Source organism: Apteryx mantelli, chromosome 2 (genome assembly GCF_036417845.1).
Source record: "Apteryx mantelli isolate bAptMan1 chromosome 2, bAptMan1.hap1, whole genome shotgun sequence".
NCBI lineage: Eukaryota > Metazoa > Chordata > Aves > Apterygiformes > Apterygidae > Apteryx > Apteryx mantelli.
This window is the reverse complement of record NC_089979.1, coordinates 121,789,006-121,816,989: the sequence shown is the minus strand read 5'-3', so window position 1 is coordinate 121,816,989 and position 27,984 is coordinate 121,789,006. Positions and strand designations below refer to the sequence as shown.

The window sequence follows — 27,984 nt, the reverse complement described above, 5'->3', positions numbered from 1 at the left end:
TGGTGAGAAAGTTTACCTCCTAAGTTTGACCTCCAGGACTGCTTTTCACATGAACATTGCATGATTAGGAAATACTTTCTGCTGAAACCTTGTATTTTGGCTACTTTTCATATCCATACTGAAGGACAGAGAGCAACACCACCCTGGGCTTGAGTGCTGCTCTAGGCTCCCTGGACACCAGAGCTCAAGCACTAGAGTCAAGTTTAAAGCAAGACACATGAAATACAGTTTGGGATCTGAGACCAGGTTAAGCTGATCTCAAAGTATAATTAACAGCCCAACAGCTCTGGCAACTGAGACTAAACAGAGGAACAATGGATATCAACAGACCCAGACAGACCAAACATGGAAGCTCAAGTGGACTTTATTATACTTAATAGAATATGCAGGGACATTAGTGCAACTGGTTCTTATTTCATTTCTCAGATTCAACATAGGAAAAAGATGTCAAAGTAGTTTTACCAGTTGTTTGCTTTTTACACATTTATAATCTGTAATGTGGGACTTTTTAAATCATTTTCTGAAAGAATCTTGAAGAACAATGTAGTCATCACTAGGCTAAACATTTTCTTCATAAACTGCTTGGTATTTCAAGGAAATGCTACAGATACCAAATACCATTAATAAAACGAGTGATTAAGAAGTGCTTGTAATAGGGTGGTAAGATTCTGATAACTGATTTTATCATCACCCTTATAGTCTTTAAAGTCCGTTCTATTCCATGATCTGGAAACAGTCCTCAAAAACTTCATTGTAACACCATTTCTTTATTACAAATATTTACATACTATATATTAGTGCAACTTCTATTTCCATACTTTAACAATTCCATCCCTTGACGCAGTTACTATAAACCCTTGAGTGGTCTGGAAAGTTGCAATATCTGTAATAATATCATGATGTCCGACTGGGAGAGACTCTGGACCCCTTCGAGGGGTCTCATCAGTGGGCCCCAGTTTCTGCTTGTTTTGAATTTCCTATACAAAAAAAAGTGAAAATTATATTCAGAAAGCATTTGCAAAGCGAAACAGTCCCTCTTATTTGCCAGTGTAAGACAACCCATATTTCTGAATTCCCAAGAAAACTCTTTATATTAAAAAAGAAAAAAAATCCACAATGACCCTTTGACAGTTCTCTTCTGATTACTCTTTGCCTCAGTTCTCTCTCTCATGCACAACCTGGATCTTGATTGGAGCTGACATGACAGCTGTCCGATTAGGAAAAAATCACAGTTATTTCTCATTTACTTCAATGAGAATAACTAGTATGATTTGACATTCCTATGGGGGGGGAGGGGGAAGCTACAGCATTACATATATCTTAGCTTCCCAAGGTTTTTCAAGCACTGGTTCTATAGCAGGAATATAGATGTTTAAGAACTTCACATGAAATGCGCTCTACTATCATAGTCCATAGATAGACCCTAACTGGCCTGGACTCTCTAAGTTTTTTTTTAACTCTTATAAAAGGGATGAATTATATGAAAAATTGTCTAGTACATCTGCAAATTATGGAGACAGGTAAAGATGTTTCAGTATTTTCTACAGTCACCTTTGAAGCAACATTCCTTCAATTACACTGAAACAAAACATTCTTCTGCTCAACAACTACTAAAACTGCCAGTTCCAGAAGTTACTCTGAGGGATGTATTAAAAACTACTGAAGTTCTGCTACCAAAATATTTTGGACCCCTCCTAATACATGTCCTGAATTGTACTGCTAAAATCCTACATAACAGACATTCCAAAGATGGATCAAAGTCAAAAGTATTAAGGCAACCAATATACCAAAAGAAACATGACTGACTTCTGCATACAAATACTTGATAAGTCTTATTTTGTCATGAAGAACTTTCTTTTAAAATAACTTCTTCCTAAATGACTCAAAACATAATGCTGACACCATCCATAAAAAAGACAGTTACAATTAAAGCCATCATGCAATTAACCTAACCCAAAAGAGCTATCCCAAAGGTTTCTATCAAAAAAACAAAATACCTGAACCACCTCTGTGCCCTCAATTATCTTCCTGTAGTAAGAAACAGATGGGCAATTAGAGCTTCCTGCAATTACATATGATCTCTCAGGATAGGCTAGATCCCAAAACCTAAAAATAAAGAAACAAAATAAAGCTGTGGTGTTAAGTTTTGTTATCAGCTTAATACCTCTTTTTAAAAGCTGTCATGCTTTTACAGTGAAAATGAATGAGCACAAATGCTATATGCTTTCTACACTTAGTGGAAGAGACAGGTGCAGAGAAATCAATATTCATATCAGGCTTAAACAGGAGAACTTGTTTCACTTCTTGCCACGAAGCCTATCAAAAACTTTACAAAATGGCACAATTGTCTGTGCTTCACAGAGGACCGAGTTTTGCATTACTTTTGCTGAGAACACAGTCCCCTCAACTCACTGATGCTTACTAATGAACACATCTCCAAAAAGGCAAAACAATAATGCTGAAGCTTACTTATGTAATGCTTGGCAAAATTTAATACACTGGCAGGGTAGGGGTAAGAGGGTGGAGTGCCAAAAAAAAAAACAACCACTTTTTTTTTTTAATTATTACCTTATTTTCATGTCTGAGCCTGCTGTCAGTAATATAGGATTACCAGATGCTGGACTACAGTATATTCCATGGATGCTGTTAGGAGAAGGCTAGTAGGGAAGAGATACGTATATAAAAAAGTTACCAATAGCTGTTGCCATGCTTCACAAAGGGGATTCATTCTTTACCATAGTCATTCATTCGATTTAGAAATGTTTGTGACAAATGCCAATTTACTTTGTTAACAGGTCACATCTTAATACCTTAAAGGTAAAATACTTCCTTTTGTTCCTTATGGTTCACAGAGCAATGCAACAGATTTAACTCCCTGTAACAATTTCTAAGATTCCAAAAAGCGTTCCCAATAATGACAAATGGGAGAGATTATTTCTAACAGAATCATGCAGGTGAATCCTGTTGAAAGGCAAAGGGATGTTCAAACCTTTAAGCTATGAAGGCAGGAAGGAAGGCGCACAACAGAAAACTAGCTGAATCGGAGTTCCCTGCTTGGTTTTGCAAAGCGAGTGACCAAAATGAACTTGCAATCTTTGTAGCTTGTACAAATTCAAGTTTAGGTAAATTCCAGATCTGAATTTATAACAATTATAGAAGAAATTTGTGGTTATTTTTTATCTATGTATTTGCATTGTAAGGAAGATATTCCAAATTACTCTTTCTCCAATTAACTCCTAGAAACAGAGGAACTTCACACTCTAAACTTACAGCTAAGTATAGCGGTGGCATATTTTACAGAGGGAGCAGAAGGAGCGTGCAAAACAATAGATGCTTACTGAGGTACCCACAATCCCCCAAACAGAAAGTAAAAGTAAGCACAAAGCACCATACTGTGAATTTTGTCTTTGCTAAAATCTTTACAGGCTTGGTTGGCTCACTGGTTTGTGAGAATGCGACAGGATACAGCAAGCGTCACATGTATATTCCACAGACAGTGGAAGACATCAGCACAGATTCAGCTTACACTGCTGTTTTACAAAAGGGAGTTGATTTTGACAGCAAAATATAATTACAGTGCCAAAATAAATCCCAGGACAAGTTTCTGGTGCCAGACTGGCAAGGCCATGCAGACAGGTAACTGGACTGATGCACAGCATGGAGACTGAGGTTATTTTATCCCAGGACACAAAACAGAAATGCGAAAGAAAAAAGATCCCAGACCTGCAATTCTGAAAGAGGAGGTGCACTGCTGGCCCACAAAGTGAAGCGTCGATCACCAGTTTCCATATCCCACATGGAGACTTCATTATTGCCTTGAACAGCTACAGGGAAGATATTGCCAACACATACAAATGAAATACATATAGTTTCCTCCCTGGATAACTTCCCATCCCTCTCTGAGGATAACGAATGGTCTGTTCAGCAAGGTCACCAGGGAATTTGGAGATTACTCCTGGGCAGTTTAAGGGAGCAATGCAAGATTATAGACTTCAATTGCTACAGTGCAGTTTCACACCCATGTTCCATTGTACACAGGCCAAGAATTCTGTTAAAGGGACTGTTTACATATTTGACACCAACCTAGGAAGTAAGCACTTCTTAGTAATATTCCAAAATGGTAAACTTTGTCACTGGTTTGTTTTTTAGCAGGGAAGAACCAAGTGAGCAAGCACAGAGAAGCATGTCTTGTTTTTGTGTTTGGTTTTTTTTTTCCTCTTCAAGAAATTTATTTAGCTCCTAGGGCGGTTCATAGGTTTGACTTATTTTAGTTAAAAAGCAAGTTTAAGTAAAATATGAAGCTCAAATTACTCTCATTTTGTAGCAACTTTATCAGCTCCATTACTACCCCCCCTTTTTTTTTTTTTAATTTTAAAAAGCCAAGAAGGGCACAATGGCAGAACACTACTATGAATTTTCCCTTTCCCTCTACCCAAGGTAAGCACAAGCAAGAGAGAAAAAGCAAAAAGGCCCCAGCGCTGGCAGCAGAAGTTGAAACAAGCTTCTTTAATCACAACCTTTGACAATTGTTAGGTAAGTTTAAGATCTCTTTTACCTGCAATCACCCAGGACTGATAGACAGGATGCATGAGCAAGCGTCTGATTCGGGCTTTGGAAGGATGGGAATGGCTGGAGATCGGTAACTGAAACCTCATGTCCCAACATGCCATGGTACCATTGCTTGTACCTGATGAGAGAAAGCTTTCCACAGTCAGAGGGACAATTGCACAGGTTTTCACCTGTATCCTTGTGTTCTGTTCCTAGGTATATGGGACTTCAGCCTCAGATAGCTACAAAGCAGAATACTTCCTACAAGTAGATCAGGAGGGATTTCCCTCCCCTTGTTGGAGAAAAGCATACCCTCAGTCAACCAGATCAAGCAGAAGCTTGAGCTACAGTTATTGTAAAAGAAAACCAAAGCAAGCTATAAGAAAATCAAGCTTACCAATACACAGCCAGCACTGGTGTATGTCCACAGCAAATGATGTTATGAGGCCTAACTTCAAATCATGTTTCAGTGTCCAAGCGTTGCTGCTAGATCTCAAATCCCATCCAACCAGAGATCCATTAACCGTACCATAAGCCAACACTGACTGCGCTCCTGAATTGAAGTGATGCATATCTACCACACACCCATCATCCTTCAAATCTAAGGACCTGGGTTAAAAGAAATAAACTAATTAAACTCAGGGGGATAATATGTTTGCTTCTTACTGCTCCTCCTACTAGCTAATGCTGGACAGCATTTTCTTCTTCACGTTACTTCCCAAGGCCTCTGCCAGAAAGTACTTTCCAATTTTAGTACACCAGATGCTTACACTCTCTCAAACCTCTTTGCCTACAAGACCTGCAGGCTAGTAAAATGCTGTCAGCAACTCTTTGCAAACATCAACATAACTCTGTGCCCTGGGTCTCCCAGTGTGCATCAGATATTTCTGCTAGATTCACACTCCATGTTTGTTAGATACTCATCTACCCAAAGTTTGTGGGCAGGAACAGTACATGGCTTTATCTTCTCCACTGTCATACTGCCGGCACTGTAAACAATCACTTACAGCATGTGCAAATAGACACCTTCAGGCACAAATGCAGTGTGGACTGAATGGAATATGTCTCTGGTTTGCAGTTTCCATATCCATTATATTTGTGTTATTTCATTTATGAACTTAATTCCAAATAAGAGAGGACATCTGGGACAAAACCTTTTTTTTTTTTTCCTTCTTTTCTTCCTTTGGACAGAAAAAAGTTCTCTGAGATGGGTTACTAAACTTGATAGGGCCCAAACAGAGTGGAACTTGGATGTGCCCCTCACTCAAGCTAGAAGAATAAGCTGTGAGAAACAGTGCCAAATATTCAAATTGTTCACAGGGAGAGAGGTAAAAAAGGGTTAAATCATCTCCAAACCTTTCCCTAAGAAGTCTTGCATCCCCCATATCTTTGCCACCTCCCTCCCATTAGGAGTCTGGGAGAAAAACTTGCAGGCCTGAAGCCAAGCCATGCAATGTACATTTGTGAACATTTATCTTATTACCTACAAAAGAACCTCCAAAATTGCTTTATAAATATTAACATTGTAACAGAGGAGGTAAGAAACTACTAATGCCAGTGTATAAATACAAGAATTGAAAAATAAGCCAGACTGATTGATTCAAGCACATAACTAGTCCAGAGATGCAATAAGCATCAATAACCTAAAGCTACCAGTCATTAACCCCACTTTTTAGCCTTTCAACCTTTCTTTATAATTCAGCATAAGATCACTGATTGCAGCCTTTCACTGCAGCCTGGCATCAGCCAGCAGGAATCCTGGAGAAAAGACACACTGACCAAGGGCTATACTAACAGCTCGAGCTCTGCAGTGAGATTTTACCACTGTAAGTGTATACCTGCTCTGTATTGGATGAATTTTAGGAGATTTAGGGAGCTTTGAAGCTTCAATCCCAAGAAGCTGGATGGCACCGTTATCTGAAGCTAGAGCCAAATAATGTGAGCCTTGGCAGAATGTCAGTGTCTTGACATGTCCTCCAATCCGAGAGTACGTCAGAATTGATCTAAACAGTAAAGAGTTGGGGGGGGGGGGGGGAAATGAGAGAGAGAGAGAGAGAGAGAAAATTGTTTTTTGTGGCACTCAAAGACATTTCTCAGAGGACTGTCAGCCCCTATACCACCCATTTGTGCTTCAACCAGCAATACAGCTTTTCTGCTGCAAATATCAGTGGATAAGACAGTTAAGCGTAAGGCTAGTTTGTTCCAAAAAACTCAGGTGGCTTTGAACAGCAGTGCCAACATATCGTTATACACATAAAAGTGAATTCAAAAAGCCTGTAATTACTGCAACTGTGAAACAGTTCCTTTGGTGTTCCAATTAGTTAGAAAAGAACAAAAATTGCGAGTGAATGCAATCTGATGTTTTATAGTTGCATGCAAGGAGACCAGTATATTTCATTATTGAAATCTCCAGTGTATGCATAATAATGATTCATATTTTGCTCTAATTATTTTCCATTCTAAAACAGCAGCTACCTGGTTGTAGTAGTTTTTCCTTCCATTTTTTGGCTGTTCCAGATTTTCACTGTGCCATCGTTTGAGCAAGTGGCAAAAATGGAATGTTCATCAGAGACTCGAATGCGGTTCACTGCAGACTTGTGCTCGTGAAGGTGAGCTACCAACAGTCCTTTGGGACGCCATCCTACAGGGAAAAAGCAATACAATAAAGTTTGGGGTTGATTTTATAACCTAGTAGGATCATAAAAACTCCCCTGATCCTATCTACCAATAGATATATTGGGATACAGCCACTACAGCTGCAAAGCATAGAAGGCCCCGACATGCCAATCTTCCACTGGTGTGGATGGCAATTAGGTGTTTAAACACCTCTGCAAAACTTTTTACTACTGTTAAACAGGATATTCTGAGACCAGCCAAAAGCAATACCAGCATTGCTTATCTCACCGCCTTAGCCATGCATTGCTGTCCTTTTTCCATCTTGTTTCTAGTCACCTGTTGCCAAAATAATGGCTCCCCCAGCTACTGTGGCTGGTAGAGCTTCTCTGCTCACATCATTGCTGGGACTCATTATGGAGGATCTTCTCTGCTTTACAGGGGCTTCAGCACAGTATCTGGAAATGCTGTGCCAGCCGCAGCTTGATACGTGTGCACTGTCGCTATTGTAAGACTTGATGCTGGCAGTGAAACGAGGAAGCGAAAGCAAGTTCCACTCAAATGAATCTTGCTTGATCTAAACCAACAAAATCTTACACAGGACTACCTTTGTATGTTAAAAAATGGGTAATACATTTTATCAGTTGAGGGCAAGAGCCTATTTCCTAGACTCTAAACTAAAGCCTTTTGCCAGAACTGGATGGGTGTTTTTTTGGATAGGCTCCATGTACATTCAGTGATATGACAAAGAGCCTTCAGAATATGTAGATATTGTGGAGGTACTAGTGCACAGTTTTCCTGTAATAAGCCCATGCAGATTGCTGTGCTGCAAACAACAACCCCTCAAATGACCAAAACATACATAATGAGCAACACATTTGAGCAGACTTAAGTTCCTGGATTGATTGTAGAGTGTTTAAATGACAGACTCAATGTTGCATCGCATACTACGTTGTCAGCCTTACATATCTAATAAAAATGCAATGATGGCTCTTCTAAAGCCCATAGAAAGTCTACTTAAGTTCTTCAAAAAGAAATTGAGGAGTTGAGCTACCATGCAATAAACCCTGCCAAGCAATTGCCAACATTTTGTGTGATATATTTCCCCCTCTGAAATACAGAAGTATCTAGCTGCACTTCTAAGACATCTGCTTCAGGGAAGGCTTAACTACAGATGAAGATTAATGAAGTACAGATCATGGCACGTGTTGGAATAAGACACAGACTTTAAATATGAATATTTTTCTGTCACTCAGTGACTTGTGAGAACAGAGCAAGTCAGTGACTTTAATTAGGACAAACTATTTCACACGTTATATAACACTCCTCAAAAAGATGAACACATGGCCTAGCCAAGCTCAGTCAAGATTAGTGATGCCCAAATGTTACCTGGTTGGATCATTTTCCTGATGATTTTCTACTACTTCCCTTAAACTGATGTGGTAGCTATATATGCCTAGGTCGGTACACTGACATTAGATTCACCTTTTGGCGACTTTAGCACCACCTTGTTAATTACTGCAAGCTTAGCTGGTAAAGGTCTGGCTCCCAACATCTGTAGTTTAAACACAGGAGCTCCCATCAGTAGACAGCAGTCAGGCATCTCCACATGGGATACCCAGCAACAAGCATGTGGAATGGAGAAAATGCTCAGGACTAATCCGGGTAAATCCCAGTCTCAGTTTGGAGCTTCAAAATTTAACTTCAGGCAGCAGGAAGTTGTCTGAGATTTAAAGCCCAGTGTTTTCTCCCAAGGTTGCTGCCAAAGCCATAATTAGCAAAACCTGAGTGTTGCTCCTTTTTGGTAAAGGAAGAGGAACAAGAGGTAATAATGTCTCTCCTTCCCCTCTGAAAGCAACGGTGCAGTATAGCGGGCACACATCTTCTGTTTGTGGCTGGGCACCTGTGTCACTGTCACCACTGCTAGCGGGGGCAGGCTCCTCGGTAAGCAAGGGCAGATCAAACAGCTCACCCTGGTACATGTGCTACTCTGTAAGAAAACCTGGCCAAATGGTTACAACATTCATGCAGGATGACTGAGAATTTGGAATGACCCCAAGCAAAATACATTTCCTGCCTCCCAGCGCAGTGCTTCTCCTCTTGCCCAAACTGAGCCACAGGCTATTACAGGATGGCAAGTCACCTGCCACATACCCTGTTGCAAACATTCCGCTACAGAAAACTCACTGGAACAGAGAGCGCACACAGGGCTCTAGACCAGTGTTTTGGGTCTGTTACTACACAGGTAAGGATGTGGGCTCCAGCCCCTCTTTCACAGGTCATACATATATTTTGTCAAATAGGTATTCTGCCCAGTAAGCACATTTCCTAAACTGACAATTTCATGTTTCCCTAATTTTTTTCCCCTTGGGGTGATTATATTTTGACTCAAGACATTTTCTTTTCCTTTTTGTCTGATAACCTCAGTGGCCTGAGATTTACCTGGAGGTGGGGGTTTACTCTCCCACTCTGCATTCTCCATCATCTGTTTAGCAATTCTTTCTGCGTTACATTGTTCTCGTTTCTGCTGGATCAACTGCTGAAGTTCAGTTTTGCAAGTGGTGATGCGCAACTGGTAGGCAGAAGGGGATGCAGTACTGCTCAATACCTGTATAGTCGGTTTCCTAGGTTGAACAATCATCCCATCGGTGGCCTGTAAGACAACAGCACTTAAAAATGCATACATCAGATTCTAGGCACATGCACGTGCAAACACACACGCATCCTGCTCTTAAAATTATTGGGTCTTGGTAAGCAGATTTCTTTTTTCAGAAGAAAAATGGAAAACTTTATTAGTTCAGTTAGCCATGAATTAGCACAAAAAAATTTGGTGTTTGCAGAAGTGATTGGTTTGAACATGGGTATACAATAGCAACCCAATTAAAGAAAATAACAGATTTGAGAGACACCACGATACAAACTCAAAGTTTTTGCAAAACAACCAAAAATAGTGGAAAATATTAAAGAAAAATGTAACCACTTACCTGTTCTACCCTGTTTGTCTAGTCTGTTATGCATTCTATTTGTAAAACTGTAATATGTTGTGCACACCTCTTAATGTTACATAAGCAGTTATTGCTCTTAACCCTGACAGAGTGACAACTTAGCTCTCAAATGACTGTTTTTCTTATACTGGGCTTTAGAAACAAGCATAGAGTGTTTCCCTTTAGTTCCAGAGTGAACGCTCATTTAAAGCTAGCAGAAATTAATCTCCAGCTAGTAGCTGGATAGAAAGCAGTGTTCAGTGTCAAGACATGACTCCACAACCTGCAAGGCTCCTTTACCCTTCCCTCCGTGACCAGTGCTGAGTACTACAAGAACAGGATACCTAAATGCTGCTGTGATGTGATACACCAATTCCCATGTTGCAAATCAAAGTCATGGTATCTCTTCTCTTCCTCTCAACATGCATCAGGGTCTACGATTTGAGGGAAAGTCTTTCCTGCCAGGATAGGTTAATTTGCTAACAGCCTAATATTTGCCTAAAATTTGCCTAATAGCCCAATACCTGGCTAATCCACAAAGCCCCATCCCTTAATACAAGGCACATATTTGCTAGTGAAATACTGCTGTTCATGTGACTAAACCTATCCTCATCTTCTCTCAATTCTTATTTTAAAAATAAGAAATTGAAAGTTAGCTACTCAGCTGAGGAAAAATGCCAGAGCACAGCACAGATGTAAAATAACCTCCAAATAAAACGAGAACACCATGTCAGTGTAGTCCCACTGGGCTTCAAAACGACTGAATGATTTCAGTCTGAGATGCAAAGACAGTATTTTTCAGCAGTACCTGTGGAGAGGATGACAGATTGGCACAAATGCCAGCTGAGGACTCCGAACGAAGTGGTTTCCCAGCCTGGATGGGTTCAGGATCAGTAGTTTGCCCATGTCCTTTGGGTATTGGCTGAGAGATGTTAGATGGTTCCAAGGACCCAAACATGCTTTTCCATTCTTCATTTACATTTGAATCTTGCTTTACATGTTTTCTAGCTGTAAGCAGTCAAGAGAGGAAAAAAAAAGGGATATAGATAGATATGTAATCATCACAACATTCATTTAGGTTGGTCATGACTTTCAGGCTACATGCAAGTCCAATGTTTATATACTGATTTATTATTTATGTAGTTAATAAAGAAAAAATATACTGCCAGGTTGTTTAAGCCAGCTGATGGGGATTTTAGAGGCAAACAGAACACACATGGCAAGTGCTCTGTTTACACCTTCTTAATCCTACAGTTGAACCAACTAATAATTCATTCCAGTACCAGGATATTTTACATCTAGAAGGCTGCAAAGTTAGACTTCACATGACAAATTTTTCCATATGAGAGTTAATTCATTACTAGCATAAGACAAGAGATGAGTGTCTAGTAGAGTATTAGGTAAGCATTCCCTTGGGATCACTTAAAACTACAAAACATAAAAAGAGAAGTAGAAACGTATGAGAATTTAAATCTGGATGAAGTCCATGAAGAAAAGTCAGAGGCAAGACAACTCTGTAGGCCAACAGTTTTGGGTGAAAGAAATCATTTCAAGAACAGACTTCATATACATACTGACTTTTAAACCCTGTCTACTCCTGATGCCACGGGATGCAAAAAAAAAAAAAGAAACACCATACTTATATACTTTCCTTGAAAATGACATGCAGAACATTTGCAGACAAGAATCTTAATTCTGGAACTAAGATGGCAATAGTCAAACTGTTGGCAGATATTTCTCTATTTTTACATCTAAAAACATAGTGCCTGTCAATGATTGTACAGAAGAGGGACTTGCAGGTTTGAGAGAGCAAAGAGGAGACTAGAATTGCCTGAAGTACAAGAACTTGGGGGATACAGAACTGGAACAGAGTTAGCAGCATGTGGATTTCAAAACTGAACATGGAAATAAGAGGTTTTTCAAGCAGAAAGAAGAGCAGGCAACAGAAAGGGGGGGGGGGGGGGAGAGGATGGGCAGCTGAAGAATCCTAAGGCAAAAAGCGTATACTTTGTGAATGAGTGACATTTAGCACTCCTCAGTGTCGGCCTGTTTTAGCATCACGCCAATACCCGATTTTCCCCCAGGGTACCTCAAAAAAGCATTCTGAATTTTCCACAGTTAAAGAGTTCATCACTTTTTGAGAGGAAAGGGAGGCAGCAGAAATGCAGCCTTCATCATTTACACTGGATTACCATGGGCAACTAGTCCTGTTTGTCACAACCAGCTGAACAATCTGCACATGCTGCTATTGCAAATGGAGTCAAACTAATTTAAAATCGTTCAGAGTCAAATATTCCAATCTTTCACTGATTCAGAGAACATTTCAGCTCCTCACATTTCAAATAGCATCAAGCTACAGAGAAACTGTGCTGGTTTTCTTACTGCAAACTCACTGAGGATGGCAACAACACTAATAATTATATAGACTGAAATATTGAAAACATTTGCTAAGTAAATTAAAGACTTCACTCTCTGCCCCTAAAAGAAAGACTATACTTTATCTATCCATATAGACCACAAAATATACCAACCACGTTTGTCATCAGGCTCCTGCTTTGTTTTAACAAGATCCACTTGTCTCCCAGTTATGCCCAGAGCTGACAAGTCAATCACCCCTTTTTGACTGCTGTCATGCAGGTGGCTCTGATCCACTATATTGGCTTTAGCTTTATTTGATTTTAACATAAAGTCTTTTAGTGCTAATAGCTTGTCTTCTTCCTCCTCAGTCATGCCCTACAGGATAAGAGAAAAGATATTATTATTTCTTTTTTGGACAAGAACATGCATCGAGGCATGAAGTTGTATGAAGCAATAAGATTAATGACTGGCTCAGAAGCAAAAGGAGAGAGTGCATCCCCAGAACTCAAGACAGCAGTCTATCATTCATACAGTCTTTGGGTAAGCTGCTGTAGTATAAGACAATATCCTTCCTCCTCAGGAGCAAGCTTAGGAATGGTGCAAGGGCAGACAGCATTTAAGTACTACTTATTTGCCTGCTGGACCAGGCTTACAGTTCATAAGACATAGGAGAAAACCAAACCCACACAGCTGCAAGTCCTTCCTCTTCACAGTTCTCACTGCTTTGGGAGGGTGATTCTTAGTGAACCTCTTTTCTTATAAGTCTCTAAGCTTTCCATCTCCCTTTGGCCTTGGCACTGTTAAATGCATGTCTAATACTAAGTCTCCTATACTCCTCTCCAACACACCACACAGTGCATGTTCTGTAAAACTGATACATCTCAGATGCATCAGAAATTTGAGACATACAGCCAAAGTCTTTAAAAAAAAGAGGATGTTTTGGGGAAATCCAGGTATGTGGCTGCCCTATTTCTGGCAGATCTCTTAAGAATCTTGATTTCTGAACTCTTTCTCCTACAATCATATACTGAAATCAGTGAAGTCAATGGTTTGCATGATCAGAACCTGGGACTGGCAGCCCCTCAGAGCAGTGCCTGGAAGGTTAGGCTCTGTGCAGATATACAGGCCCAAGAGTCTCAAGCCTGACTTTTAAAGCACAAATTAAAAAATAGTCACTTGTGAAAGTAGTTTCTTCAGCAGCTGTGCAATGGCAGGGTCCTCTGGTGGTGGGCAGTCAGGGAGAGCACCATTCCTCTTCTTCTGACGCATGTGAAGGTGTCTAAAGAGGCTTGTGATATCCTTTGATCTTAAAACATAATCAAATATGGAACGGCTGACAGGTTCTTTAAGTACACTTAGCAGAACTATTTCTTTATCTATCTGCAGTTCAAAAAAAAAAAGAGCAGTCAGCAAGGAAGCCAACAGTAAATGCTATTGTCTCATATCTGCAATGGTTTCACTTTTGTTTTCTAGCTTGAAAGTCAGTAATTAAACCTACAGCCTGCAAATATAAAACCAGTCTCTTCCTCTGAAGGCAAGTTCTAAAAAGCAGTTTCTAGCTCTGTCATGAAAGAGATGCTTTCGAACTTACAATGAGAAGAATCATTCTAGAACTTCAAACTTACTGCACATGACTCTGCCAATAATCTAGATTGAACTTCTCTCCTTTCCTGAAAGCAAGATCTTTCCCTGCGTTGATCTTATCACATTTCCTTTGTTCTCTTTCCCTCTTCTTACAGCAGTCTGAGAATTTTAACTTGGTACTGCTAGATGGGATTAAAAATTCTATTGCTGGTGCAATGGCTATTTCAAACACTGTCATGATTTGACCTACATTTACCCTGTAAAAACACTAATTAGAAGAAGTCTTTCCCTGTGTCTGTCAGATTACCATGTTTCCTCCTATGTACAGAGGGGCATAAGGATGCTCAAGCATGTAACTAAGTAATACTCAAAGCATATTAGATTAGTAAACAGCCACAGGAAACTGATGAATTAAGGCATAATTTAGAACTGCTAACTCTGGGGAAGTCATTAAAGATTGTTCGTTACCACTACAACAAAAAACAACAGGTTTCTATTCTAGGTGGTCTTGATTCAGTGTCTGCTCCAGAGAACACGTCTGGAGAAATACAGTCTTGTACACAATCCAGATTACTTGCCGCCCTAACATTCCTTTCAGTACACACATTTGTTTAGTGTTTGATGTTTTGTGTTTCAAGAGTAGGTCTTAAGATGGTGGCAGTGGTGGGGAAATCCATATTCATGGAACAGACACCAAGTTGCAGTCTCAGAGTTAAACTGCTAAGCTTAATTTGGCCACAAATTACGACATCAATGCCTGTATGCAAGTTTGAATACTCAAAATAATTACTGGGGGTGGTAGGGAGGGGACTGCAATTCTTTATTCACAACAGTGCCAGAAGATCTTATTACTATAATTTGTTCCTCATAACTGACTGGCCACAGGAAAAACAACTTCAAAATGAGTTCAAGGTGAAAGTTTCTTTATTGTAATCCTACTCAATGTTACCCTTTACTTTTTTTTACTATATTTAGTGTTTTACAGTGAAGAAAAGATTTTAATGAAGTGGGAAATGAGCAAGACAGTAATTTATCAACCAATACCTAAAATGTAGCAAAAATCATCTAGGAAGATGCAAACAAGGAAAAATATATTTAACAAAGTTACTACCTCCATGGTTTATGAGAATGTTAAAGACATGTTCAGTGTACATACTGCAAATGTGTATGGTTTCTTCTCCGTTTAATCACCCAAAAGATGCATTATACAGATCCTAAAGTTACACACAAAGATGTCTATATAATCACATGCCAACGTTATGCAGGCCATTACTAGGCACGGGCTGTTATGCAGTGACTTAACTCATTCATGCTGAGCACTCTGCCAGCACTCTTGGCAAAGCATTCATGCACATGAATAGCATTGCTGAAATCACAAGCGTGGCAATTGCTAGGTAACAAGACTGTTCATGTTTTCAGGGGGTCAGGCACACAGTTAGACATGCTAGTGGGGCAGGTAGGGCTGGAATACTCAGCCCTGCAGACAGAAATACAGAACACAAACACCTGCACATAGATTACTGTCTTCTAGAAAAAAATAATTGTATTTGTAGCACTTTTCACAGCAAACTTTTCATGGCTTTTAGACTCCTATAAACTATCACAATACTGCAACAGGTTGATTGCAAACATGGCAGAGAAAGACTTGAAACAAAGCCACATCTGTCAATGTCTACTAGCAGAAATCAAGAAACTATTATCTCTAATCTTAATTTAAAAAAAAACAGTCTAATATTCTTATACCCAGCACCATGGCCAAGACAGACCCAGGAGTTATGATTGGTTAAGGTATATTCACATCAATATTTAAGTATTACCTGTATTATTGGCTGTGTGATAAAAGGCTGGAGGTATGGCATTAGCTTGCAGTAGACATCAGCAATATTTAAATATTGTGCTACCACAGTGATAAATCCCACTGCACCATAACGTATCCAAAGATTAGGGTGGCACAGGAAAGGTGCTGAAAGAAAATTAGGCTGTTAAAATATGTCATTCAAACTAAACAGACAGAATCATCCTGTATTTGGCAGCTTGTGATGTCTCAATTTCCTTCCCCTAGAACCATCTCCAAATTCAGCCCCTCCTCCTGCAGAGCACCAAGGGTTAGGACATCCATAATGAGAAAGTTATTTCATGGACTTCACTGGCCCCAGACTCATCATGGTGTTGAAAAGTTTAATGCTCTTTCCTTGCTGTTGCCAAAAAACAATTTCCTATTTAAGCATTTCATTCCCTAAATTCCAGCTCCAGGTTTTCAAAAACAATTAATCCAAAAATAAATCCTAACTTTAAATTGAACAACTGGAGCATCCTAATACCAGTGTTTTTAATTTTTAAAAGGAAATATTTTATTCCTTCTTCCCCTCCCCTCCCTGAATAGCCGCTATTCATATTTAAGAATATCAGCAAGTTTTCTTGTCAGGCTCAGATCAAATCAAATCAAAATTAGGTGAGTTTTAAATAGCTATAATCAAAGGACTGTATTCAGTCATGAGATATAATCACTGCTCATCTGCCTCAAATTTTGAGTGTATTTTAAAAGCCATAACATTAGGAAGAAGCAGATTAAGTCTCAAAAGACCAGTTGGTCCTTTACATAAACAACTGGTGAATCTCACACATGGCTAAATTAAGATAATAAGCCTGATGGGGAAGCAGGGGAGACCAACTCTGTATTCAAGGTGCTATTACAGATTGTGAATGAGTTAAATGAGATTTTATGGTGCCTGAAACAGGAAAAAGATAGGGTCATGTATTGTCCGAAGGGTTGAATTTTCTTCCCCCCACAAAGGCTGGCAGATAAGAGAAAGTTTGCAAGTTATGTGTCTGATCAACTTCCAGAAGTAACCAGGAATTTCTCCTGACTGGAGGTTGACATGAGGAATAAGGAAAGATCAGAAAGCAGAAGGCTGTTGGACTCAAAAGATTAGGTAAAAAGAGTGTTGTTTGTTCCTATCTTGTATAAAGTCAGAGACAACACTTCCAATTCATTCCATCAAAATGATTATTTTGGACTCCTGGGCACTAACACAGTCTAACTAGCAACAGTCCATTAACGCAACTACCAGTATTTGAGAACAGTGCCATAGGTTTGCATACTGGACAACCAAGCTGACAGTAAAGCTTTATATAGTATTTCTTTTTTTTTTTTTAAATAGAAAAACAAGCTAGTTTCCAATTTGCCAACTTACCAATATCACAAGCAAATTCATAAATATGGGGCTTTTGCAAGAGCCCTAACTGGCACATACAAGTAAGAGCATTGAGGGCCTTATAAATGACAAATTCTTCAGCATCACTGAGACCTTGCTGAAGCAGAGGTTTCAGGATTGATGAGCTTTGCCAGCCAACGTAAGCAGCAACACCTGAAACAAAAAGAGACATGAAAATCTACAGTAGCACTTCCTTGCCTTTCCCCAAAGTTTAAAATTGCTATTCTACACGGCATAACATGAAAAGTTAAATGATTTAACACTACAAGGTCTACATCATCTACACCTGAAATTAAAACAAAAACAAACTTTTAAAATAAGACAGAAATGTTCATTGATGGTTTTACGTATCTCTTTAGTATCTCCATGGACACATCTGAAAAATAGATGATTAGTCATTAAAAAAGAAGGAAGGTGCTTTCTGTACAAAGTTTGGCCAATATCCTGAAAGTTGTTCGACAAGAGCAGACCCCTGTGCCTGCAGAGGCCCTCCCAGACAGCCAGGCTGGAAGCAAACCCACAGCTGGCCAAGAAAAGTCTGAAACAAAGAGGCAGTAACAGCAACTAAAAGGTGGGGATGCAGTGCCACATTTGTAAAGGGAAAGGGACAAATGAGGGAGGATGAAAGGTTCCCTTGGCAGGATTTTTTGTCTTTTGTTTACCAGTAGTGGTAATTTGAATAGCAATAAGGAAAGCCTATAACAGCTATGCATTTATCCACTAAAGCATCACTAACAGTCAAAAACTGACTTTTAGAAGAGTCTTCCAGAACTCTTCTAGCCTTAAGTTCCTGCAAGGTTTTCTGTTTAGTTAACTAGTCTCGCATTATTGACTGTCATAAAAGTTCAGAAAAAATAATTAAGTATCAGTATTAAGTTATCATGAAGCCACTTTGCCCCTAATTTCAAAATTAAATTCAATTTTAAAATATATTTCAAAGTCTTAGAAAGAAGCCAGAATTGAAAGCAAAAATTAGCGTAAGCTCTTTGAGGCCCCTGGGCTCCTTCCCCACACAGCAGCCAGTCAGTGATGACATGAAACTCTCATCTGGAATTGCTTGTTTGGATTTGATAAACCCATCTACTATGATCAGTCTCTGGCAATTGTCAGGAATCACAGAATCACTGAATTTCAGACTGTTCCTCTAGCTTTACGTCCATCAAGCTAACATTCCTTCCTATAAACAACAACTGAGCAAGGTCTCTGATCAGCCTCAGGAGAGAGAAATTAGTTTTTCATTGAACAGCCCATACCCATCATTGCTGCTGACCATCACATACGATATACGGCGTGGACCATAACTGTCTCTGCTTCTCACTCAGAGATTCAGGGTTGACAAATACTACAAAATTCAACATATTTTCTTCCCACCATAATCAAGATAAAGCACAAAATAACTTTATTACCATATGAGAGTAGAAGTGATAATGTATTAATGCTGGGCATTGCAATGAGTTGCTAAAAGGAAGAGAGAAAGAAGAGACAAATGGCACAGAGAAGGGAAATACTCTTCTGTAACAATGGCATCAAGGAGTATCTGCCCACAGCCACAGGCAGCAGTAGCTGCACACTCTTGAATACGAATTACAGAGCTCAGTTTTAAAAACGTGCAAAAGCTTTGGGTAAAAAGAGTGTGAAACAAAAATCTAAATGTAGAACTTCATCTGAATACTGGAGGTTTTAAACAGGTACTGGGAGAGAAGGAGGAGTTTAACAGGTTGCGTGTCTTGGCTCTATCACCGATTGTCTCATATCTCTCTACATGCATTTTGCAAGAAATCAAGACACTCTGAGACCTGTGCTTGGACCACCCCATTGCTCCTCCTAAAATAATTCCGGCAAGTATCAGCGTTTTATCTTGGCAGGGTTTGCCAGCCCAGCATTTAATAGCTTCCAGCTGTAATGGAGCATGTGCATATCATAATGACTCTTCTGGAAGTTTGATCACGCTCCTTTTTCTTGCCATGTACCAGAAGTACCAGGTAATGGTACTGCAGTCCGCTAAAGAAAAGGTTTCTTGACCTGCAAAACCTGAGCAGTGACTCTCAGCAATACTCACATGGAATATTTTAGCACATACATGGATCCATCAGATATACTAAACAGCTAATAAGAAAAGCTGTGAATTCACTGGTAAGATTTTTAAAATTTATTAAGTTTTCTGAACTAACAGTGAGGTTTTAGACCACTAAAAAACATTATCAGATTATAGGCTATACTGATGCATAGTTTTCATCATACAAACAGTTCTATTGAAGTTAAAAGGACTGTGCACACATGCAAAGTGATGCATCTACTAACAGGCTTTCAGTGTCAGGATTTGTCATAACCTAGCTTTCAGTTAGTAGCTTCAGCAAAAACTCAAAAAATTTAAGAAAAGAAATAGTATTTAAACTTTTTGATGTTAATCTAGCCTAATTTTAAATGCATCAGTCTCCTTATTAAATACAGGGGCTACAAAAACTTAGATATTTGTATTTACAGTGTTTCTTCTTTACTCCAAAAAGAAAGATTTACACCCAATAATTCAGCTGTGTCCTTTATTAAAAGGATAGAAAAGTCCTTTCCTGTAAAGATTTCTATGACTATTAACAATTTCTAGGATCTATAAAAACAGAATTATATGATTATGTGTGGCCAAAACCAAATACATACCAACTATGCTGTCAAAGAAAGCTCCCCGAAGGTGCCAGTCATTCTTATCATTTAAGAAAGTGATCATATGAGACAAAAGAACATCGTTGGCTTTTTGTCGTCCAAAAAAGACGCAGAGACGTGTTATTCCATTTTCCATTAGTGTTTGTTTCACAATATTTTCCGGGTCACTTAGCAAAGTAACAACTTTCTGCTGGACCATTTCATGCAAGGCTTGCAGCTCTGCAAGAGACAGTAGACACTCAAGTGGGCAAGAAACAATACGTGCACATATGTGCTACCTGCTGCCAAAGGAGTTAAGCTAAGATGTCACCCAAAGAATGCCTGCCTCCGTAAGACGGACAATGAAGATAGAGACTGCTGATTTCAAAGTTTTTAAACTGACAATAGATTAGCAATATATTTTTGATTAGGAAGATGGATTAGCTTCATTAATAATACAGAGAAAAACAATACCAGGGAAAGTGCATACTTCCAATTTCATTAAGGATTAGCAGTTACCCTAAATATGCCAGCTAAAAATTCTAAAATGACCTGGTCCCTGGCTTCCACTCCATGATGCAACTTCAAAAACACAACCCCAAAAACACACCTCCCAAAAAACAAAAACACACCACACATCACACTAACTGAACAACTGAAATAGTTTATGAGGCTTTTCTATTAAATGGAAATAACAGCACTGTTGATGCAGGAGCCAATAACAAAAGCAATACAAGGGAGGTTCTCAACAAGCACAGTAAAATTTTCAGATGTTGCTATCCCAGCTTTGCCGGCCGATTACCATTTGCCCACAGCCCATCGGAAGACAAGTTAATTGGCTGCATAAGTCTGTTCATTAATCACATGAACATTTTCCTTCTGGGTTCAAATTTCTAATGCTTAGTTTTAAAAGGGTAAAAAGAATAGAACTATTCAAACTTTGTTCTTCCTCACATCATTTCTTTCATCTTCAAGCTATTCTGAGGGATGCAGGACAGTACCTCTTAGAAATACAGTCTGTAGGATGGGGCTTCCTTTCTGACACAGCTGAGCAATTCCAAACACCTAGTGCCTTAAGTGAAGGAACTTGAAGGGGATTTGTCTTTTTAAATAATTTTAAATATAATTCTGTAACTATTTGAAACACATCTTTTTTCCTGCCAGATGGAGCATGTGCAGGTTCTTTAACAATTATAATTAGTCACAGACTAATCCACTTGACCCACAACAAAAATGACATATTTTTAATCACAAACCCTTCTCAACTCAGAAAACTTGCCTGGCATTGTTCAGGAAATCTATATGTACTAAAAGACCTTGGAACTCACACACAGGTCACATATTACTCATCCCTCCTTAAAAAAAAAAAAAGTGAGAGCACATCCATCCTTAGGATTTTAACTCATCTTCTGTGCTCCAATTGGTGAAGATAGCAACATTACTGCTCAAGAACATCTATACAATCAGCATCTTCAGACAAAAGATCTGCAAGAATTGCCAGGCATAGGAAGAGAAGAGGAAGAATGACAGAAAAATACATTACTACAACAAGGCCATTACCAGGTTTTTCAAAGCTAACGCCTGCCTGGCACTTCAGTGGCAGTGGTATTTGGAACACAGTCACCTTTGCATCTTTCATGCTTCTAGCTTGTTTATGGGACCATGGGTGAAGCTGGATATGCAGCTTCAGCATGAAGCCGCAACAGACACACTTTGATATTGACTGAGGCAAAGCATTTTTCCCATTTAATAGCAAGGCTAAACTCCTAGAGATGAGGAAAAAAAAAATCAGTGGAAACATAGTAGCAAATCATGGGCCAAAGCTCCTATAAGCAATCCAAAGTAAGCAGAAGTGACATTACCTGTGTCATAGTTATCGCTAGGGTGAGATGTTTCATCCATTTCTTCACCATTTGGTTCATTTTCCATATTCAGATTTTTCAGCTGTACTAATTCCAGAAATCTCAGAGCTGTTTCTGCCAACAAGGCTATGTTTTCTGCAAAGGAAAATGTTTTCGTTGAGGATTGTTCTGTTTTTTAGATCAGTCTGGTGCTCCCCAGGGAATTATTTTACCACTGACATCATTACCACTGACAACACCAGGAATGATGGGCAAACAGCATTGAAATTACACCACATGCTCTGTCTACCCACTTCAGCTCTAACTCAGTATATGCTGTCTCTGGCCCCAGTGAAGCTGCCAGGTACATCAAATTACACAGTACTTTGGTCATGTAAATGAGTGGAAAAATTATAAGGACATCAAATGCAATGACGACTGGTTTTAGTCATCTAGAATAGCTCTAAATGTCACCTAATCCCAGCCTAATGATTAAATAACTTCATGAAACTTAAAGGACAATTAAACCAAATTAACTAAGATGTCAGCATGGTAGACTGCAACAAAAACAACACAAAAAGGCACTCCAGCATATGCATTTATTATTACCCTAGAGGGTAAACAACAGGGTTATTCCTGAGGGCTGGATCCCAGTTTTAAGACACTTCTCCCCCATCTCTTTCCAGACAATCTGGCACTGTCCTGCACTGTTTAGAAGCTGCTGAAGCAAGACTATATGGGTCAGGCCATTGCTGGCACAGGAATAATCCTGTCAAGGCACAAGTCCAACCTAAGCAGTTGTTCTTAGACAACAGCAGCATGCCAATGGAGGCTGTCCACAGACCAGGTCAAATCCTGTAAGTCACCAATTTAACCACTTCCAAAAAGTGTGCTATGGCAACACAAGTTCATTCAAGTATTAAAATACATTCAAAATAGTAATAAAAAAAGACTATTTTATATTTAATTATTTTCTTTAAAAAAAAAAAAAGCTCTTTGAAATGAAGGCAACCCATTTCAGATGGAACCATTTATAATTCATATAGTCACTCCATATTACTGCAAATATTCTAGCTGTTACCCAGTTTGAAATTAGAAAGTCAAACCACTGAACAGAGAGAATCTCTGTATAAGCAGGTGCAACTGGAGTCTGTTGGGTACTGTTTGTAGCCTTTCTGTACTTGCAGAAAAATAGATTGCTTTAGGTTTTTTTTTTCCATTTCCATTTGTTTAACAAGTTCAGTTCTATATTAGTTAATTTAAAAATGCATTATGAATAAACTGTAATTTCTTAAGGCTTGTTTTCTTTTCCTAATCCAAACATAAAAACAAGGGGTGAGAAAAAGGTTCTTCTATATAGTTCTAAACCTGGAAGACCAAGGTGACCAAAAATAATTGGTTCCATTAACTATGTATTGCCTTCAATAATTAATGTTAGTTTTATCATCTTACTTCATAAAGAAAAGAAAAAAAATCATCTAGGACATTTTCAACTGAATTCTGATTTGCTAGAATAATCGAGTAATCTAGTAATAACAAATAAGGGTATGTAGTAAATGGTAAATAAGGATATGGCTAGAAAACTTCTTTCTGAACTGGACAGAATTCAGATATCTGAATAATGTACAAAAAAAGCATCTGCTAAGGTATAAGCCAATCTATCACATAGCAAGTAATATGATTTCCGCCACTGAATATCAAGTTTAATTTTGTAGGAAAATAACTGTGAAGCATAACAATCTGATGCTTTAAATGAATCTCCTATTTACTCATGGCAATCAGTCCACTCTAAGCAAACAATCTGAGCTAGTGAAATGTCAATTAAGATACACTAATAAAAGCTACATATGGCAGGCAAGCCCAGAAAGCCCTGTTAACACCCTTTGATACACAATGACTGTGATTTGTTACACTCTTGTTTATCTAGCCTTGCTTCCCTGAGCATGGGGCTCTACCGCTCTGACCCCTCATGCTGGCTGTGAGCAGACCTGCAGTGTGCTACATCCAGGTACCAGTCCAGAACAAACATGCCTATTCTGCAAGTTGTTTTTACATGCAGAACTACAGAGAAGAATGAATTTTAATTAAGAAAAAAAATCATCTAATAGAGAGCAAACAGTGTCAACTATTTTATACACAATTGTTTTATTTACTTTGGGTACAAATCTAGATCGGAAACTCATTTGTTAATGCAAGTCAACTCACATTAAGTACTAAGCTGCCGCCACCACCTGCGCCAATTAGCTTAAGCTAACACAGGTATGCAGACACAGGTAAGCTAACACAGAAATGACCTGCAGTCATTTCTGAGGCTTCTGGGAAGATTTACTGTAATGAAAACAGCAAGTTGCACGATGATATTGGGTAGAGGAGAACATAATTAGGAAAATACAGAAAAAACCCCCACAAGATTTGGAGTTTTGGTTGGGTTTCCTCTTACCAGCATATGCAAGTCTGACGATAGTGGCTTCATCTTGGGCCAAGTGTGCAATGCCTGGCAGAATGTATTCTGGGTAAATATTAATATCATTGCGTGGCACCTCTTTGACGAGAGCAAGAACTTTAGTTAGTGTCCTCACAGATTCTGCCCTCACCCTGGGCACAGAGTCATTGCTGAAATGTAACAGATAAGGAGTAATACGATCCAGCAGAATCTCTACACTTAATCTCGGTGCTAAATGAAGAATCAGTTCCAAAGCAGCCAGTTTTGAATCGCAATATTTGAGAGTCTGTAAACAGGAAGTTATCACAGACACTAGAATAACCAGCCCATTCTCTTTTGTCTCTCCCTCGGCTTTCTCTGTGCGGTCATGCCCACAGAGATTGTGAATGATGTTGTCCAGATCTTTACGTATGACCAATATACGCTCATCTGCTGATACAAACGTTTCCTTGGCAAACTGGGCCATGTAAGGCTGAAGGAAAGTGTAAAATATTTCAGGAAATGCATTGTTACGTTGTTGTTTCAAATAATCTTCAGCTGCTAAACGTTTATCTGGCTCACGATGGACCATCTGAGTGACCTTGAGAAAGGCAGAGGTAGGAAGGAGCAGGAGAAAAAGGTTAAAGGTTTAGACATTTGTAATGCAAAAAAACCTCCCCAAAACCAATAAGCAATCTGTCACCAAGTAGGTGAAGTAAACTACAAACAAACCACACAAACGGGTCTAATGCTGCAGTCCATCCTTACCAGTTCTCTGATACTATGGTCTTCAATTTTGTTTAGGACTTGATCAGGGGAAAAGAGGCCATTTCTGTACGCCAAAAGCTGAGATAAATCAAACAAGGGTACACCTTCTGTGAAGAGCTCTGCTATTACGCATCCTGGAAAAAAAAAGAAAAAGACCAAGGATGTCAGAGGATTATAGAACAGCCACTTCACCTCTGCTGTCCATATGCAGACAAGAACATACCTTACATGACTCTTAGATGAATTAAAAATAAGGTAAAGGGGTTGCCAAATTGACTTGGGGAAAGAGGATAGCATCTCAATCTCCAAAAACTGGCTTTTGCACTTGATGCCTGCATGACTCCCAAGTATTCTATTTCAAACATGCCAACAGCAGAGGAGTTTGCAATTGGGAAACATGAGGCACTGACTTCAATCACCTGCCAACTAGAAAAATACAACACCAGAAAAGGAACCCACATCATTGTCACATGGAAGAAGATTGCCAGTAAGTCAGCATGGACCAGGCAGGAGGTCAAAATTAGCGACTGTTTCATGGAAGGTAAAAAAAATAACCTCTGCTTCTGCAGTGATGTTGAGGGACAGCATACATTCATTCAGACAAGCTCATAAACACTGTGAGAAATAACAAGATTGCCAAACACAACCCCCCCTATTACATACATGAATCTGTATACACATTCTCTTCAAAGGCTTGTTTCCCCATTCCGTAGTTTGTTCCCAGAGGTCAGCATCTCACTAAATCAGTGGAATACCCTGGAAGCTTGCCTGTATGGAGCAGCTTGTAAAATGAAGTAAGCATTGTCTTTAAATTCAGACTTCCAACCTTTTTTTTTTTTTTTTTTTTTTTTAAAAGGACTAAATTTACAGCTTTCAAGCTGCTCAAGACAAGCACAAGATTCAAGAGAAGCTCCCCAAATAGGACTGTATCATGTATTTGTGAGTGGGATTATAATGACAGGGGCTTACTGAGTTATCCAACTTCCTGTCTGTGGGAAAAATGAAATGAGAAGGGGCTGCTAAAGCTGATATTGCCAACCTGCCCCAAAAGCTGAGTCAATTCCCAGACAGCTGGGTCTCAGGCAAGCCAGTGACAGGTTCTTGAAGTGGATGCCCTCTTGGGCCCCCATGAGGCACGTACTACGTGTCCTCAGGACCTCAGCTGCAAGATCACTCTCTGTGGCTTGTAGAACCACTTCTTCTCCAGAGCAGGGCTAGGCCAAAACAGGATAGTTCGCACTCTGCCTGCTCAGCTAGTGTGCTGATGCATGTGATTTATGTAGCTTACTATTATGCTCCCACTATTTCTGTGGATAAAAGATTTGGAGTTGTCAGACCTATGCTTAAAATGAGAAAGTTTCTCTACATGCTGTTCTCTAAGCCCACTGAAAAAAAAGAAGAGGAAAAAAAACCCCAAGCTTTTCTGCACCAGGATACACCACCATAAATAGCACACTGATCTTTCTGGATCACTCAAGTACCTGCAGAAAAGATATCCATTGCACGTTTTAGCTCTCCTCTTGATCGCTGATTGCTATTTGCCAAGTCTACCAAAGGCGTTGAAGGATCCCGCATGTTTTCCAGCTCTGTAGCAAACATACTACCATCAACAAAGCGCTCAGGAGCGATGTAACATGTTCTCCTCCGTGAGGTGTCAAAGAAATAATTGAAGTCAGCGGGATTGTCTTCAGGAAGATAAGTTGGTTTAAAACTGGCAAAGTCAGTTAGAAGAACCCAGTTCCAGCTGGTCACCATAATGTTTTCAGTTTTAATGTCCCCATGGCGAACTCCAGATTTGTGTGCTTGGTCCACCGCAGTAAGGATCTGGAAAGCTATCCACCTTTTTTCAATGTTATTTAGGAATGGCCTAGTACTAATTCGATCGTAAAGGTTATCCCTCACGTACTGTCTGAAAAGCATTGCAGCCTTTTCAGACAAAGTTGCCTTCTGAAAGGGAAGGCAGTTCTGTGCTGAGTGCAACCTTATCTTCAGCTCCTCCAGCTCTTGCTTGTAGCTCGTTAAGGGTAAAGTCGGATCCTGAATTGCAAATACCTTGACAACCACCAGGCCTTCCCGGTGCTTGGCTCGGGCAACCTTGAAGAAGCGGGTGCTCCCCAGGCTTTTGTCATACTCGAAGTCGTGGATGTCTGAGAAATAGCTGTCCACCGAGAGGATCTGAGACGGGGCAATGCCAGCCAGCTGGTTCCCCATGGTGGCACCACCGGGCAGCGCGCCGAGGCCGAGGCCGGGCCCGGGCCGCTCGCAGGCCGGCTGCGCGGGCGCAAACCTGAGAAACGAGGCGAGAGATAAAGTCAGCGCGCGCCCCCACACCGCCGCCCCTCCGCGGGGCCCGGCGCTCCCGCAGCGCGGCGCGGCGGCGGCTTCCCCGCGGGCAACGCCGATTTACGGATCCTCTCCCTTTTCCCCCCGCCCCGCGGAGGGGGCAGCCGCCCCGCCGCTGGCCCCGCGCTCCCGCCGGGGCAGCACCCCTCGGGCGGGGGGAGCGGCTGCCCCCGCAGCCTCCAGCCCCCAGCCCCGGCTCCGGCGCTCACCGGCCGCGGCCGCCCCGGCCGCCCGCCCCAGGCAGAGCCGGGCCCTCCCCCGGCCGCGGGATGGAGCGAGGCGGGACGCGGGCGGCGGAACCGGCACCACGAGGCGGGCGGGGGAAGGGGCGGTGCCGTGAGATCACATCCTGCACCGCCCGCCCACGCGCGCGCCTTGCCCCGCCCGCGGCAGTTGGGGGAGTAACGGCCGCGTCGCTCCACCGTGCCCAGGCGTGCGCGAGTCTTGCCTTATTTCCCCCCTTCTTTTCGCACGACGGGTGTCTCCTGCCTCGCGCGGCCCTTGGGGGGGGGGGGGCTTGCTGGGGGTGACCTGTGTCCCTGAAAGGCCTTCCCGCACGGTCTCCCGCGAGGAAGGAAATAAAGGCTTCAGCGTTTCTCCTCCACCCACGGCAGAGTGAGAAGGGAAATTGTAACATGCTAAAAATACTGCTTTGCAGTTTTCAGAGAGGG

The 27,984-nt window shown here is 40.5% G+C and overlaps 1 protein-coding gene across 2 annotated transcripts; it reads right to left on the bottom strand.

Annotated features, from left to right (window-relative positions):
- Positions 1–348: 348 nt before the first annotated feature.
- Positions 349–27,249, bottom strand: PIK3R4 (phosphoinositide-3-kinase regulatory subunit 4). Of its 2 annotated transcripts, XM_013950782.2 has the most exons (19): positions 26,452–27,249; positions 24,971–25,104; positions 24,221–24,803; positions 21,802–21,936; positions 19,958–20,179; positions 17,282–17,455; positions 15,905–16,050; positions 13,680–13,883; positions 12,677–12,878; positions 10,954–11,153; positions 9,604–9,814; positions 7,024–7,189; positions 6,387–6,551; positions 4,946–5,157; positions 4,556–4,687; positions 3,724–3,824; positions 2,569–2,657; positions 1,998–2,106; positions 349–977 (listed from the first exon to the last, which is right to left on the bottom strand). In XM_013950782.2, exons 1-19 carry the CDS (start codon positions 27,179–27,181, stop codon positions 807–809), a joined length of 4,086 nt encoding a protein of 1,361 aa, XP_013806236.1. In that variant the 5' UTR covers positions 27,182–27,249; the 3' UTR covers positions 349–806. The 2 variants fall into 2 exon arrangements, with proteins under 2 accessions (XP_013806236.1, XP_067147514.1); XM_067291413.1 differs by lacking the exon at positions 13,680–13,883 and having other exon boundaries at positions 26,452–27,247.
- Between the last annotated feature and the right edge of the window lie 735 nt (positions 27,250–27,984).